Source organism: Ursus americanus, chromosome 1 (genome assembly GCF_024610735.1).
Source record: "Ursus americanus isolate L20-20 chromosome 1, mUrsAme1.1.p, whole genome shotgun sequence".
NCBI lineage: Eukaryota > Metazoa > Chordata > Mammalia > Carnivora > Ursidae > Ursus > Ursus americanus.
In genome coordinates this window covers 52,384,826-52,401,868 of record NC_142127.1, presented here as the reverse complement: position 1 = coordinate 52,401,868, position 17,043 = coordinate 52,384,826, and the positions used below count along the sequence as shown (strand labels likewise).

The window sequence follows — 17,043 nt, the reverse complement described above, 5'->3', positions numbered from 1 at the left end:
CCCCCCTCACTTGTGCCCTCCCTCTAAAGTAAGTGAATAAATAAAATCTTTTTAAAAAATAGGGACTAGGACAATTCACCATTAATTTATCAGATGTAAATTTAGATGTGTACAAATTACCTAGATCTAGGGAAACTGAGCTGTTTAGATATTACATCTACTTTCATTGGTTCTGTGTCCAACACAGGGCCTTGCTGCATTTTAGGTATCCATGATTCTTTAGTTATTGTAGTTTCCCCTGTGGAGCTCTTCATAGTTTCTGGAAAACTTGAAACTTGCCTAATTGAATTTCCAGGATAAATTTTTCATTTTCCAGTTCACAGAGTCAGTGAAAATCCATTCTGATTCCCTTGATGTTTCTAATTTTTCAAATAATCAAAAGAACATGCAACACAAGTAAAAAAAATACCTTCTACAGGTAACCTGTAATATATAAGCAGTCCCAAGGCAAATGGTAATGTAAAAACTTTGAAATATGTTATCCAGTCATGTCATTATCTCATTTAAATTTTTATACAAGTTGCAGTCTTTGTACAAATGCTAAAATATAGAACTGATATGTACTGATTAAACCTATTTAAGCAGTATATTTTATTTATTCCTTGATATTCTGTTAAAGATAACTGATAGTCTTAATTTTCACTTGTTATAAACAGTAAGAAATGTTTAGTCTGGTGCTGTTAAGGTACATAAGTTGTTTCTTCTCTAGAGTGAAGTCACCCTGCTGAGAAATGAAGTGGCACAGCTGAAACAGCTTCTTCTGGCTCATAAAGATTGCCCTGTAACCGCCATGCAGAAGAAATCTGGCTATCATAGTGAGTAATGGTCCATTACCTATAGCCTTAGGCTACATCATTGAAATATTGCCAGAGCGAACCAAGCTACCATTAAAAAAAACAGAGACTGCAGTTCTAATATTTAATATTAAATATCAGAACTTCTGCAAGGTTATTATGGAATGGGGAATATACTTTTTAGAGTTGAGTTTTTGAATTTTCCTATTTCTAGCTTTTTTCCTAGGGATTACTACGCATCAACAAAACAGGTTAATAATTTAAAATATACTGTAAGTACTGATGATATTTTATCTTCCCAGAGTAACATTTTGTCTTAGAATGACAGAGTGAAACACTATTTCTTTTTCAGCCCTCCATTCAGTAATTTTTTTTTAAATTAACTGTCTTCACTTAACAATATATAGTACCCATTTACAGTATCAGATCCTTTTGTTCTTTATTAAACATCAGCATTGTACAATTTTTATATTGTTGTGAATCTTTATATTGAGTCTTTTAGTCATAAAAATGCTAAAATAGAACACTAAATTATCTGCTTATAAGTTTTCTCTTACATGTTTTCCCCAAAATGAGGTTCTTCTCTTTTCAGCATTTTAAGTTAATTGTGCTTTTTCCTTCTTGTAATGTCCTTTTTTGATAAGATGCACAATATCGGAGCCAGCTGTTACTCTTGAATAAATGGCCAATTTTGTCCATCGTACACAAATTCGTAACAAATAACAGAGCTGGGAATGCATTAGGCAACATTCATAATATATAACCCACAGCTTTCGTTTTTATGATTTAGTGATATTTCAGGATATTTGTAAATGCGAAGATTGTTTCAACCATATGTATCCACTTCATTTTAATTTGCCAGTGTCAGTAATTCAAAAGAAAGAAACATTTTGTATTGGATGCAAACAGTTCCTCAGGTGCTCACGATAAAACTTAATGGCCACCATCTTTACTTGTAGTCATTGTAAGCAGTTTCATCAGAATGGGCAATATTTTTTAATTTAAAAGATTCAGTAGATTTAGCAACTCTCTATTGCCATATATATTTAGAACATTGATTTTTGTCAGTTTTGAGCAAATAAATCTCAGTCCTTTGATATCTAGTCATTTTCACAGGATGGTGAAACACATTGTGGATTAAATTGGACCCATATAGAAATGTGTTTGGGGTTTGTATTAACAATGATTGCTGCAGGGATGAGGCCGTTATGGTTCCCATCTGACTTAACAACATAATTTCCTATAGAAGCTACTGAGTTCAGCATTATGCATATATGATTTTCTTAACAAGAGAGCTCTCTTGAATTTTGATCATTCAAAAAGAAATATACAAATGATTCTACAAAATTAGAAGGAAAATGAGTTTTTCAGTTATATCCAACTAAAAATTTATCTCATGTGCAATTTTTTAATCTTAGATAATCTCTTGGATAATCCCAACAGTTTTATCACTATAATCAAGGCAGCATATGCTCAGCAAAGGCAAGCCAATTTTTCATTTTAAGCAATAATTTATTAAGATGTTTTTATAAAGATTATAGATGTAAGGGTTTATATGCCGTATATACCCTTAAATAAACTGAAAGTCTAGATTAGTAAATTTTTAGGGGATATGTATTATGCCAGGTTGTATAGACTGTAAGAAATGAATAAGACATTTTTGATGTTTGGAGTTATTCCTGCCTTTTTTTCTGTCTAGTCATCTATATAGTCAAATAGACTGAAGTAAAAATTTAGTTTTAGCATAAAATTAGTTCTCTTCAACTCTTGGGAGATAATTGGGTTTTGTAGAAATTTTAAAGTAATTTCTCTTTTCAAACTTGAAGTCTTAGGAAAAAAATGTGACTTCTCTGTTTAGTAGTCAAGGTAGATAGACTGACTAAGTGAATATTTAAATCTTAGAGAAAATGTGGGGAAATTTACAGATCTCTAACACTTCATGTTGTAGCACACAGCTATTGCTAATGGTGGTGAATTGGAATAGTTAACACTATTTGTTTCACAAACATTTGTGAAATTAAAGTTTAATAGAAATTAAGGAATATTACAGAATCTTTCAGGTAAAGGTGACAGTATAAAAGCACATACATAGGGTCTCAGTTCTAAGGCTCAAAGTCCCCACCTTGTAGGATGGGAACCCCTGATGTGGGAAAACCCTGACAATTGGGGTCACATTAACAATCAAATAGTATAAAACGTGAATGAAAATATGAATACATTTTAAATGTTTGGATTCTATGAAGAATAAAGCACAAGAGTGATCTTGTTACCATTAATTCATATTTTCGCTGCATCTCTGGGCATAATTAAAATGATGTTTCACTTGTTTCTGTAATCTTAAGTGGGAAGGAAAGCTTCTTGGGCCCTACATGTAATTGAGAGCTTATATTTTCATTCGTGAAAATATGTGTGAACATAGGTAGAAAACTTCGTAGTGTGAATTGTCAAACAGCTGGGGGTTTTGTAGCTTTAGGGCTGCAAATGGCTCTTGGAGTACAGTAAGATCTCGTATCATTTAGGGCTTATGATTATACTAATGATTTTTCTCTCCTCACCTTCTAGAAGTGGACATAGGTACAGGTATATCACATAAAGTTATTTTATATACATAAAATTTATAATTGTGTCATTTGTAAGTGAGTACCTGATGCTTTGTACAGCCTAAGGATTTGCTTTACCGAATTCTGAAAGTCTGGAGAGAGACACCTGTCCTTACAATTTACTGTTTCATTCTGAGTCCTTGCCTCCACTGTATATTTACATTTCCTTATACCCCTCATCACAGATCAGCCTCTTTATTTTTGAAAGCTGGTGTATCCCTAGAACTTAACATTGAGAGAAAGGTCAATTTGTTTGCTGTTGAAGAAGAGTGGTGAAATAGAACTTTTTAGTATTCTTTTCAGTTAAAGTATCATTGCCAGGGTTTGGGTTTCTTTGAACCACATAACTGTTGTATTGGCTGTTCAACTGAATTATAAATATTTTGTAACATTTGTTATTGCTTCATCAGAAAAGTATCTTTTCTGGTTTATAAAATTTTAAAAGGATTATTGATTGTGATTTTTTTTATTGTAACTTAAGGTGAGATTTTTATCTTGAGTTATCATTTTTGCATTTATAGTGGATTTATAGAGAAAATGGATTCTAATTGATACATTTTAAAAACTGCTTTACAAAAATGCATGGATTTGAGGCAAACTTGCCAAAATTCTGTAAGTACTATATTTCAGAAAACTCTCAAAATGAGGAATCTTATTTGAACTGAAATCAAGCTGACCAGGTTTCTCCCCCTCTGTCTTCTGCATCACAAGTTATGGGATAAGTCCTGCTTCATAGGGTCCATGATCTTTTAATAATTGAGTTTCAGAATAGGCACCTGGCCATTAGTAAGCAGGTCATTATGCATTGTCAGATTTGATGGAAAGCCTGCTTGTTACTTTTAAGCACTAAATAAAAATTGTTTTAATGCCAGGTGAAAAGTACAAAAGAATACATCCAGCATGATACTGTTTTCAGGATGTTCAAAGATAAACAAAGCTAAATAATATTATACAGGGATACGTACCTATTTGGTAAAGCTTCAAACAAAAAACAAGGGAATGGTTAAAGAACCATCAGAGTGGTGATTACCTTTGATGAGAAGAAGAGGATCCTCCAGGAAGCATCGTTATTGGCAGTGTTCTCTTAAGTTTGGGACTGGGTTCACATTATTGGTTCATGTTATCATTGTATCTCATAAGTTACATACACTATAACCGCTTGTGTGTTGTGCATATCAAATTTTTCACTAAATGAAATTACTGGATTCTATCCTTTTAAAATGAGAAAGGCGTAGGAGATTCATTGTTCAAGCCTGAAAGAAAGTTGGTAGCTTTTCATAAATACTTAGAAAGCCCCTTTCTGAATATCTTTTCCATTGCAGTGTCTAGAGTTTTATATAATTTTTTATTTGAACCCCAATTAATTCATGGAGCTATAACAGCTGGTGGCATTTAGATTCTAAATATTGATTATTCTCATGTGGATGCATCATTAGAATCAGGTGTTGTAATCACCCATTGCTGCAGTAGATGGAAAGTCAGCCAGAATAAATATAGTTCTGTAGAATGCAGAGGGAATAATTTGAAAATGTACTTTGTATGTAAGAATTCATTTTGTTTATGAATGTGGTTATAAATTTTTTTTAATCTTTTAATGAGAATGGCATGTAGGCAAACAGACTGGTTTCGTTAATTCTGTTATTGATAAGTGTTTGTATCTGTAAAAGGCTATCTCCCAAATTCCTACCTGATTTTCTATTCAACTCTGTTCTATGAGGCACTGGCCACACAGATGCCTCGCTGTGCCTAGTTGTGTACCTTCATTTGATCTGTTGTGGTGAAACTGCCTACTTCTGACTTAGAGCCACCTTTCACTTACTCAGGCCCGTCATATAACTTAGCTCAATAACCAACTTAGTGAAAGCTGAACTTTTCACTCTGTATACTGACAAACGACTGACACATTCTTACAGATGTTTTTAAGAAATAGTAACTTTTCTTTTTTCCACTCAGCCGCCGATAAAGATGATAGTTCAGAAGACCTGTCAGTGCCAAGTAGTCCACATACGGAAGCTATACAGCATAGTTCTGTCAGCACATCCAATGGAGTCAGTTCGACCTCCAAGGCCGAGGCTGTGGCCACCTCGGTGCTCACGCAGATGGCGGACCAGAGTACAGAGCCTGCGCTTTCGCAGATTGTTATGGCTCCTGCCTCCCAGTCACAGCCCTCAGGAAGTTGATTAAAAACCTGCAGTGCGGCAGTTTTAGATACTCATTAGTGACTTCAAAGGGAAATCAAGGAAAGACCAGTTTCCATTTATGCGAAATCTGTGGTTGTAAATTTTTTTTTTTTTTTTACTTGAAATTAGATTTGGCTCTAAAGTTGGTGTAGCATCAGTTGATGATCAGACTGAACAACAGTTTTTAGTCTCTGGAAAAAGACTGATTTTGCTTTTTTTATAAATATTGTTAGATTTATTAATTTTCTGTGCTCAATGTGTAAATTGTATTATAATTCATTGTGGTTTATTTCACTTTTAATTTGGTGGTGTTTTAATAAATGGGGGTGTTACTGAATCTCTTCCCACTTCCATTTCTTTTGACCACCTCTTAATCCTCAACTGTGATGGTAGTATTGTTTATCATTTATACCAAAGTTCTGCATAGTCCCTGTTGACTTTGTAATGTTAACAAGGTCATAAAGCACTAGCAAGAGAAAGATAGAGATTTGCTTTTAATCTTTTTTGCCTTTTATTTTGCACATTATGCAAAAGGAAAAACAGTGGAGAACACTTTTTAAGTGAGTGAAACATGATAAGAGACATACGATGCTTTTATGCACACTCTGAAACTAAATCAAGATCATTAATCGTGTGTTTTCTTTAAGATTTTAAGTAGACATGAATTTTGGAATCCTTTATCATTTCAAAATGACTATTTTTCAAGTCTTAAATGCAGTATTTTAAACCCTATGTTTTGAGGCTATTAAAATACAAAATCATATAATCTGCGATACAGGGTTATCCAATATCTTAATTTTTTGAAATTAGGTTTTGGTTTTTTTTTTTTGCAGATTTCAGGTTACAAACTGAGAAGTTTATGCATAATCAAGTATGGTATGGTTGCCAGAAAAAGCCTAAAAATTACTTAGAAAATTTAAGACTGTTTACCCCCATTGTCTTGTACTTGCAAGCTAACTTGTACTTATTCTTGTGAAAGCACTGTCATCTTTTAGTAGCAAATTTTGATAACGTTTCTCGTGGGAAAAAAATCAGTATCTATCTTTAGAACAATGTAATTATAATGTGGGAAGCAAGAGTGGATGAGAGAGAGAGAGAGAGAGAGAGAGTGTGTGTGTGTGTGTGTGTTTCTTTCAATAGTTTATGCCAGCAGTCTTTGCTTGAATGTTTAACGATGCCTTCAGTGTGATGCTGGCCAATAGATGATTGCAATTTAAAATGTCATTACTGTGCAGGCTTGGATAACTAACATTCCATGATGTAGTTTGTTTCTGATGAGATGATTGTAGGTACACTTTTCTCATTATCCAATCATCTGTGGGATACTGAGTTTTCTAATGTGCCATTATCTATTTTTATTCTGCAGTTATGTTCAAAATACAGTACAATATTTTAAAATAGAACTAAATTGTTAAAAATAAAGTAGTAGATGTGTGTAAGAAAACTTTGTAAAATAGTTATGAGTCCTACCCAGTAGCAACTTCTGGCTTTCAAGCAGGATTCCATTATGTAAATATCTGTAATGCATTTATAATAAGTTGTGTAGTTTGTTCTGCATCTATACTACACTATTTACGAATGTCTCAGTGCCATCTCCTAATGAGACTGACATTTAAAAAACCTATGTCGAATATCCTTGATAATTCAAGGTAATATCCCACCTGCCTAAGTTCCAAACTGGGAAACATTCAAATTATACAAATGACATTTCAGGACTTTTTAGGTATGAAGATAATAGGATTTTTATTGTTTGGCTTATTAAAAGTGAGCATTTTTAGTTGATAATCCTACTTCTAAATTTTTTTTTATTTTTAACAGATTTTATAATTTTAAAGTAATGAATTTCTAATCGTGACTTTGCCATAGTTATGCTAAGGAGTTGATCTCAAAGGCACAAAATATGAATTCTGCAAGAAGGCTATTTTTTATTGTAGTTCGAATGGGTTAGGAAAAGCCTCAATTTTTTCACTCTCCTAAGTCCTTCAGTACATTTTTCTCTTATTATTTATGCAAGTTAAAGTTTTTTGGTAACAGGAATTCTTGCAACTGTAAAATAAAACTACATAGATGTAAGAAGTCATGTAAACGGTTAATGAACTTACCAAGGTTAGCAAAACTTTCATTGTAAATCAGTCTGTACTCAGCAAATAAAAATCATTATTAGTTGTATAAACACAAATTCCATTTTGACTTTCAAGATGTCACACTACTTCTGTACCTAGCATTTTGAGTCCTTATATTTGCAATGTTACACAAACTGTACTACTTTCTTTTATGTGCAGTTTGCATGAGTAAACCATCAGAGAATAAATTCTATCTTTAAATTATGTTCATAATTTGCTTGTCCTTACCTATCTTTCATAAAGTAACATCACCTGATAATGTTATGGGTTGTTTTTTTTTTTTCCTTCAGGATGTTTATTACCTGAGAAGAACCAGGTAGTCTTTCTGTTTATGTGATAAAATTCATTCCTTCTCAGAGACTTCAGCTGCAGGGTGCTCAGGCCTTATTCTTCCCTGCATTCATTAAACCCCATTCATATACAGTGTTCCCCAGCCTGGAACATTCCCTCAACTACAGCCACACACAGATCTACCAGCCTTTGGCATCTCTTGGCAACTGCCTAACAAAACGTCTTAAACATAATATGTCCAACATTGTGTGTCAACTATAATTCAGTATGACATGTCCAGCACTGATTCTTCATCATCTCCCACCTTCTCTTCAAGTGTGCTTCTCCAGCAGTCTTTCAGAGGGCACTGATGACAGCCCCATTCTTCCATTTGGGTAAGCCGGGACAACTCTGTTGTCATCCTTGATTCCTCTTTTTTCACAGCCCACCTCCAAACTATCAGGAAGCGCTATTGGCTTTTCCTTCAGAACAATCAAGAATTCAACCACTTCTCACCCCGTACAGTGCTGTCATCCTGATCCGTGTCCTCATTTTTTCTCACCCAGGTTACTGTATTTGCCTTGTAACTGTCTGCTTGCTTTCACCCTGCCCACAGTAGCCCATCTTCAGTACAATGGCTAAGAGTAGTGCTTTCCAAATGTGAATCAGCTTGTAGCATTTCTCTACTCCAAATCCTGGAGCCCACTCCTCATTGCACTCAGAGCTGGAGTCCATAAAGTGGCCTGCAAGATGATTTGCTCCCCCACTCCCATGCTGTTATATCTCTGAATGCATGTACAACTTTGTTTTATTCAGTGAATGAGTGCTTAACTAGGTGTGTCGGTCATTATTCTGGGCACTTGGAATACACTAGTAGCCCAAACACAAAAGTCTCTGCCTTTGTGGAGCTACATTCTAAAGAGGGTGGGCAGGAAAGTATTGGGGAAAAACAATTAACCTACTAAATACATTGTATATTATGTTAGAAGTGGTCAGGACTAACTGTTGAAGAAACAGAGGCTAGAGAGCATGTGAAGTGATGTTTCAGTCTTCTTTTTCAGATTGAGCCAATCTGAAGAGATGCAAAAGATCACGTAGCCAAATTTTACATTAAGGTATGCATTCTAACGAACGTACTTAATCTGGATTACATGATTATAGATAAAAGATTTCATGAAGACAACCTGATGTACTCCTCTAACAAAATTTGATGAAATATTAAAAGGTCAAACTCATGTTGCCATTGATTTGTTTCAGAGGACAGGAAAATAATCTTGTCTCTGGCGTGTACTTAATGTTAAATGTAGTTTTATTAATTCTACATCTCAGGCTATGTAGCGATTAATGCTTGACACTAAGAATTTACTTGTGAGATTATAACTGTGGGAGAATCCTGTTTACTTCTAAGCCTTCATTTATGTAAATATACACATGCACAGATACACAGAAAAAATGCCTAGACGACACAGTTATCAAAGCAATTAGTTCTAAAAGACATTTAGAAGAAAAACATTTTAAATCTGACATTTCTAGATTATCTTGACCATAGGATAATGGTTACTTTTGAAGGAAAGTTATACCATTTGTGTCTGATGTTGTTATGAAAAATCATTTCTTTAAACTATTAATAAATACAAATTTATTCCCTAATTCTCACATGATTTAAAAAAAGTACAGGTCTTTCCAGACTACAATAGAGTTGCCATAGAAAAAGAACAATCAGTAAAAAATGTTTCAAAACTAAAGGATTTATTAATTCTGAAATAACAAAGGCCATGGGACATTGGAACCTACAATAAAAGAGAAAATATGCATAGTTTGATTCTATTGTAGCAGTCCAAAGCACCAAATCAAATGTTAGTTGTAAAATTATCAAATATGTCACGGCACTCTAAGAGGATTTTGTTGTTCAACAACGGGCCAGTGAGTTGCATCTTTTTTCTTCAGATATACATGAAAATTTTCCAATGGCTTTCTGAGAAAAGGAAGTCTTCTTGATACACCCTGGTCATGGTCACAATGCCTTCCCTTGCCTCTTTATTTTGCATTAAATTTTACATTTAAGACCATTCCTTGAGCTAGAATTTGTTTAACAAAATAGCTGCTGTGGCTTTATCATCATTACCTCAGTTATTTGAGAAAGTATTTGAGTCTGAATCCCATTTTTAACTGTCAGTTATGTCAAAGGTTGGTTTACTTTATTCGGTTACATTAGATTTCGCTTTCTGTGAAAGTAGACTCCCCCCCCACCACCAAAAAAAGAATGTTCTCCCAAAAGAGGACCTTTTAAAATTATTTTTGCTAATTGTTTAAAAGCATGTAAATTAGGAAGAGATGCAGTTTTCTAAGGCCTGACACAAAAATTAAGCAATAATTATTTAATGGGGTTTACTTAGCAGAATTTGAGTTGTCTATTGTAAGTTTCTCAGAATTGGGAACAAATGCATTGTTTATGAGGAAATAAAATTTGTCAGTACATTTATCTTCAAAAGTAAACCCTTTTGCATTATCCATTATTACTGTATTGTTTGATTTTTTTTCTACCAATAAATTTTTTAAATTTAAACATGTAATTTAAACATGTAGCTAAAGTTCCTCTGTCCATTTTGGGAATTGTGCTGGTTAAAATTGTCAGAGGGTCTAATTAAATAACATCAGTGAAAAAGGTAATATAACTATCCTAGCATTAATTAATTTGGACATTTAAAAAATCAGATAATTATTGACTTTCCCCAACTGCTAAATTTTTAGGGAAGTACTTTTACATCTCAATTTATTCAGCTCAGCCAGTGGTTTCTGAGGTGACTTCTAGCACCATGAGGCAATCCACTAAAGCATAAATATCCTTATCAATAGCTTGTTAACATAAGCAAAGCTGGATAAAGATCTTTTCTATGACATTAAAGGTAAATAAAACTGGCTGCAATTCTTTTTTATGGACTAGTGTATTGTGACAAAGCAACATTAGATAACAATTTTGAAGATATGTTTCCAGTATCATCTTCATTAATTGTCCTATTTATCTGTAGATGCTGTACGAGTGCCTCGAAAGTAGTGCGCTGTTGTTGAAAATAACATTGCTCTATATGAACTTGCGTAAAAGACATCTGTATACCTGTTACAACTAGTAGTCTAGATTATGAGGGCCCTTTAAGTTGATTGGAACTACAAAACCTAGCAAACCATTGACTTTTAGAAAAGGGACATTAGGAAAGTGGTTTAAGGAACAGACAATAATAGGAAGGCTGGCCCAAATGGAAACCAGCTACCAAGTTGCAGTAATTCAGGCATGAGTTGTAAAAAAACTAGGGAAGAAGGGCCAATAAGTAGCAAAAGGAATAGATGTAAGAAATATTTTGCAAGAAACACCTATAGAATGTATAGACCAAAAGGGAGATGATGAAAAGCAAAGAAAGAAGACTTCATTTTTCAGGCTTGAAAGACAGGAATGGTGGTATCACTTATAAGAATAAGTAAGTTGGGAAAGAGAGCTAATTTGGGAAGGACAGGTGTTTAGTATTTTGAAGATGAAATGTCCAGACTCCACCAAAGAACTACTAGAAGTGATGAATGAGTTCAGTAAGGTCACAGGATACAAAATCAACATACAGAAATCTGTTGCATTTCTATACACTAATAATGAAGTAGCCGAAAGAGAAATTAAGAAAAACAATTCCATTTCTAATTGCACCAAAAAGAATAAAGTACCTAGGAATAAACTTAACCAAGGAGGTGAAAGACCTGTACTCTGGAAACTATAAAACATCAGTGAAAGTAATTGAAGATGACACAAACAAATGGAAAGATACTTCATGCTTATGGATTGGGAGAATAAATACTGTTAACACACTACCCAAAACAATCTATAGCTCTAATGCAATCGCTATCAAAATACTGATAGCATTGTTCACAGAGCTAGAACAAATAATACTAAAATTTGTATGGAACACAAAAGACCCTAAATAGCTAAAGCAATCTTGAAAAAGGACAAAACTGGAAGTGTCACTACCTCAGATTTCAAGAAATACTACAAGGCTATAGTAATCAAAACAATATGGTACTGGTACAAAAATAGACACATAGGTCGAACAGGAGAGATTAGAGAGCCCAGAAATAAACTCACAATTATATGGCTAATCAACAGCAAAAGAGGCAAGAATATACAGTGGGGAAAAGATAGTCTCTTCGAATGGTATTTGGAAAATTGGATAGCTACCTGCAAAAAAAAAAAAGAAACTGAACCACTTTCTTACACAAAACACAAAAACTCAAATGGGTTGAAGCCCTAAATGAGAGACCTTAAACCATAAAAAATCCTAGAAGAGAGCATAGGCAGTAATTTTTCTGACATCAGCCATAGCAACATTTTTCTAGATATATCTTCTAAGGCAAGGAAAACAAAAGCAAAAGTAAACTATTGGGACTACATCAAAATTAAAAAGCTGCACAGCAAAGGAAACTATCAACAAAACAAAAAGACAACCTACTGAATGGGAGAAGATATTTGCAAATGACATCTGATAAGGGATTAATATCAAAAATACGTAAAGAACTTAACGCCCAAAAAGCAAATAATCCAGTTAAAAAAACAGGCAGAAGACGTGAACAGACATTTCACCAAAGAAGACAGACAGATGGCCAACAGACACATGAGAAGATGCTCAACATCACTCATCTTCAGGGAAATGCAAATCAAAACCACAATGAGATATCACCTCACACCTGTCAGAATCAAAAACACAAGAATCAAAACAAGTGTTGGCAAGGATGTGGAGGAAAAGGAACCCAAATTTTGCACTGTTGGTGGGAATCCAAACTGGTGCAGCTACTGTGGAAAACAGTGTGGAGGTTCCTCAAAAAGTTAAAAACAGAAATACCATATGATCCGGTAATTCCACTACTGGATACATACCCAGAGAATACTAAAACACTAATTCAAAAAGATATATGCACCCCAGTGTGTTTATTGCAGCATTATTTACAATAGTCAAGTCATGGAAGCAACCCAAATCCATTGATAAACGAATGGATAAAGAAGTGGTGTGTGTATTCAGTGGAATATTACTCAGCCATAAAAAAGAATGAAATCTTGCCATTTGAAACAATGTGGATGGATCTAGAGGACATAATGCCAACTGAAATAAAAGTCAGATAAAGACAAATACCATGTGATTTCACTTGTGGGATTTGAGAAAACAAATGAACAAAGAAAAAAAGATACAAAAAAACCAAACTCAAATATAGAGAACTGGTGGTTACCAGAGAGGAGGTGAGGGGTGATGGTTGAAATAGGTGAAGGGTTAAGAGTACATTTACCAGGATGAGCACTGAGTAATGTATAGAATTGTTGAATCACTCTATTGTACAACTGAAACTAATATAACACTGTATATTAGTTATATTGGAATTTTAAAAAATATAAATATCCAGGAAGCGCATAAAAATGTAATAATAGCCTCTATTGAGTATATTGTTTACTAGGGTACCTCCATTTATCTCATTCAAGCGTCATCAAAACCCTATGATACTATTGTTTTAATAAGAAAAAAGAATTGACAACAGAGATTTAGAAGTTGATCGTTAAAATCCTGAGACTGAATTATCTTGAATTATTTGAAAAACAAGATGTAATGGGAAACAGGTAGAAGATCAAGTCTTGAATATTACCATGTGATTATAATAAGAGAGAAAAGGCAAGAGTGGTCAGAAGAGACCCATGATAATATAATCATTTCTCTGGTGCTCTACAATATATCAAGTACTTTTACAGATACTAACTTATTAGAACCTCTGAATCATATGAAGATGGCATTACCTCATTTTATTTATTTTTTTTTTTTGAAGATCATTTATTTTGGAGAGAGTGTGTGCAGGGGGGAGGGGCAGAGGGGGAGAGAGAATCCCAAGCAGACTCCCCACTGAGTGTGGAGCCTAACGTGGGGATCAGTCCCACAACCCTGAGATCATGACCTGAGCCAAAGTCAAGAGTCGGATTCTCAACCGAGCCACCCAGGCACCCCATCCTCATTTTAAGTAAGAAATCAACCTCAAAAGTTGAGTTACTTAATCAGTGCCACACAACCAATAAGTGGCAGGATCAATATATAAACCCCTCTCCTAATCCCAAACAAAAGTGCTCTTTCCACCACAGACACGAAAAGCAAAATGTAAGACAAGTGGTTTACATGCAACAAAAATGTCAAAGGTTATGAAGATACAACTTGCCACTTAATTTAGCAATAAGAATGTCTTTTGTGACCTATGGGAACTTATTCAGTACAATGGTTTGAACAAGTGACCATAACCTCATAGGCACTTGGATTTTATCTACCATCGGGATGGCAAAGAAGTCTTGGGCTGTCTGATTTTTGAAACTATACCCTTACATTAAAGGAGTACCTTAGGATCACACCCACAAAGAAAGAAAAAGAAAGCTTGTTTGTTACTGCATATGTTCCCAGTTTAAAAAGTCTCCCCTGAAAAATGGAACACCCCTGCCCTGTGCAGTTGGGTGTCATCGTTTCAGTGTACACCATCCACATGGTCTAGGAAATCAAGCTGAAAAATTAACAGGATACATTTTGGGCAAAAGCGAAATCTCTACAAGTGAACACTCCTGCAATCCAGGTCATGCTGAAGTGTCATAGGGGGAAAAAATTTGCTTGACTAAAAATGAGTCTTACGTTAGAGCAAACAAACAAAACTGCCACAAAATAGGATTAGCAAACAACAGGAGGATTAGAGCACCAAGAGCTTGAGCTAACAAAACAATAATCTGAAAGAAAATACAAGTATGTTAAAATGACTAATGAATAAAAGAAGAAATCAAAACTGTAAGAAAATAAGACACTATGAAATATAAAGAGGAAGATTTGAAAAGTAAGCAATAGAACTTTTACAAGTGAAAAATACACACATTGAAATTAAAGAGTCAAGGCCCCTGGGTGGCTCAGTTTGTTAAGCATCTGCCTTTGGCTCAGGTCATGATCCCAGGGTTCTGAGATCCAGTCCCATGTTGGGCTGCACACTCTGTGTGGAGTCTGCTTGTCCCCCCCCCCCCCCGCCCCGTTCCTCTGCCTGCACTCATGTTTGCTTTCTCTCTCTCTCTCTCATAAATAAAAATAAAATCTTAAAAAAAAAAAAAAAGAACACTACCTCATGATCAAGTGGGATTTATTCCAGGGATGCAAGTGTGGCTCAATATCTCCAAATCAATCAATGTGATATTCCACATGAACAAAATGAATGCTAAAAATCATATGATCATCTCAGAAGATGCAGAAAAAGCATTTGACAAAATTCAACATCCATTTATGATAAAACCTCTCAAAGTGAGTATATAGGAAACCTATCTTAACATAATAAAGGTCATATATGACAAGCCCACAACTAACATACTCAGGAGTGAAAAGCTTAAAGTTGTTTCTGTAACATCAGGAACAAGGTAAAGATGCCCAATCTTGCTCTTTTATTCAACATAGTACTGGAAATCCTAGCCAGAGCAATTAGGCAAGACAAAGAAATAAAAGACATCCAAATTTCAAAGGAAGAAGTGAAATTGTCACTATGTACAGATGACATATACAAAACCCTAAAGACTCCACCAGAAAACCTGGGAGTACTAATAATTGAAATCAGCAAAGTTGCAGGTTACAAAATGAATACACAAAGATTTATTGCATTTCTATATGCTAATAATTGAAGAAAGAAATTAAGAAAGCCATCTGATTTATAGTTGCATCAAAAAGAATAAAATACCTAGGAATAAACTTAACCAAGGAAGCAAAGAACCTATATGCTGAAAACTATACAATGTTGATGAAAGAAATTGAAGAAGACACAAATAAATGGAAAGATATTCTGTGCTCACAGACTGGAAGAATTAATATTGTTAAAATGTCCTTACTACCCAAAGCAATCTGTAAACTCAGTGCAATCCCTATCAAAATGTCACAGAAATATAAAATTCTAAAATGTGTATAGAACCACAAAAGACCCCAAATAGCTAAGGCAATCTTGAGAAAGAAGAGCAAAGCTGAGGCATCATTCCCCTTGATGTCAAACTACATTACAAAGCTGTAATAATCAAAACAGACACAGATCAATGGAACAAAACTGACAGCCCGGCAGTACAGTCACGCATATAAGGTCATTTTAAAACAAGGGAGCCAAGAATATACAATGGGGAAAGGACAGTCTCTTCAAGAAATGGTGTTGGGAGAACTGGAGGGTCACATGCAAAAGAATGAAAAGACCACTATCTTAAACCATACACTAAAATTAACCCATAAAACTCCTAGAAGAAAACATAGGGAGTAAGCTCTTTGACATCAGTGTTGGAGATGAGTTTTTGGATTTGACCGCAAAAGCAAAGGCAGCAAAAGCAAAAATAAACCAGTGGGACTACATCAGACTGAAAGGTTTCTGCACAGCAAAGGAAACCAACAACAAAATGAAGAGGCAATTTATGGAATGGGAAAAAAATATTTGCAAATCATGCGTCTGATCAGGAGAAATATCCAAAATATATCAAGAACTCATATAAAGCAAGTATAAGAACTCCTACTCAAGAGCAAAAACTCAAAATCTGATATAAAAATGGCAGAGGAACCAAATATTTTTTCAAAGAAGATATACAGATGGCCAATATCACAAATCATCAAGGAAATGCAAATTAAAACCACATAAGATATAACTTTCAAATGGCTATTATCAAAAAGAAAAAGTGTTGATGAGAATGTGGAGAAAAGGGAACCCTTGTGCACTGTTGGGAATGTATATTGGTGTGGCCATTCTGGAGAAGATAATGGGGGTTTCTTAAAAAAAAAAAAATTAAAAGTAGAAATACCATATAATCCACAATTCCACTTCTGGGTATTTATCCAAAGAAAATGAAAACACTAACTTGAAAAAATACATGCACCCTCATGTTCATTACAGCATTACTTAGAATAGCCAGTACACGGAGACCACCTAAGTGTTCATAGATGGATGAATGTGTATATACATCCAATGTGTATATATGCACACAGTGGAGTAATATAAAAAAGAAGGAAATCTTGCCATTTGTGACAAC

The 17,043-nt window shown here is 34.5% G+C and overlaps 1 protein-coding gene across 1 annotated transcript in view; it reads left to right on the top strand.

Annotated features, from left to right (window-relative positions):
• ATF2 (activating transcription factor 2) overlaps positions 1-14,800 on the top strand; it is an 88,846-nt gene extending 74,046 nt beyond the window's left edge. Inside the window, 3 exon segments of the mRNA XM_045800312.2 lie at positions 710-815; positions 5,348-5,553; positions 5,555-14,800. Of these exon segments, the coding sequence (XP_045656268.2) occupies positions 710-815; positions 5,348-5,553; positions 5,555-5,578 (336 nt within the window). The 3' untranslated portion in view covers positions 5,579-14,800.
• The last annotated feature ends 2,243 nt before the right edge of the window (positions 14,801-17,043 follow it).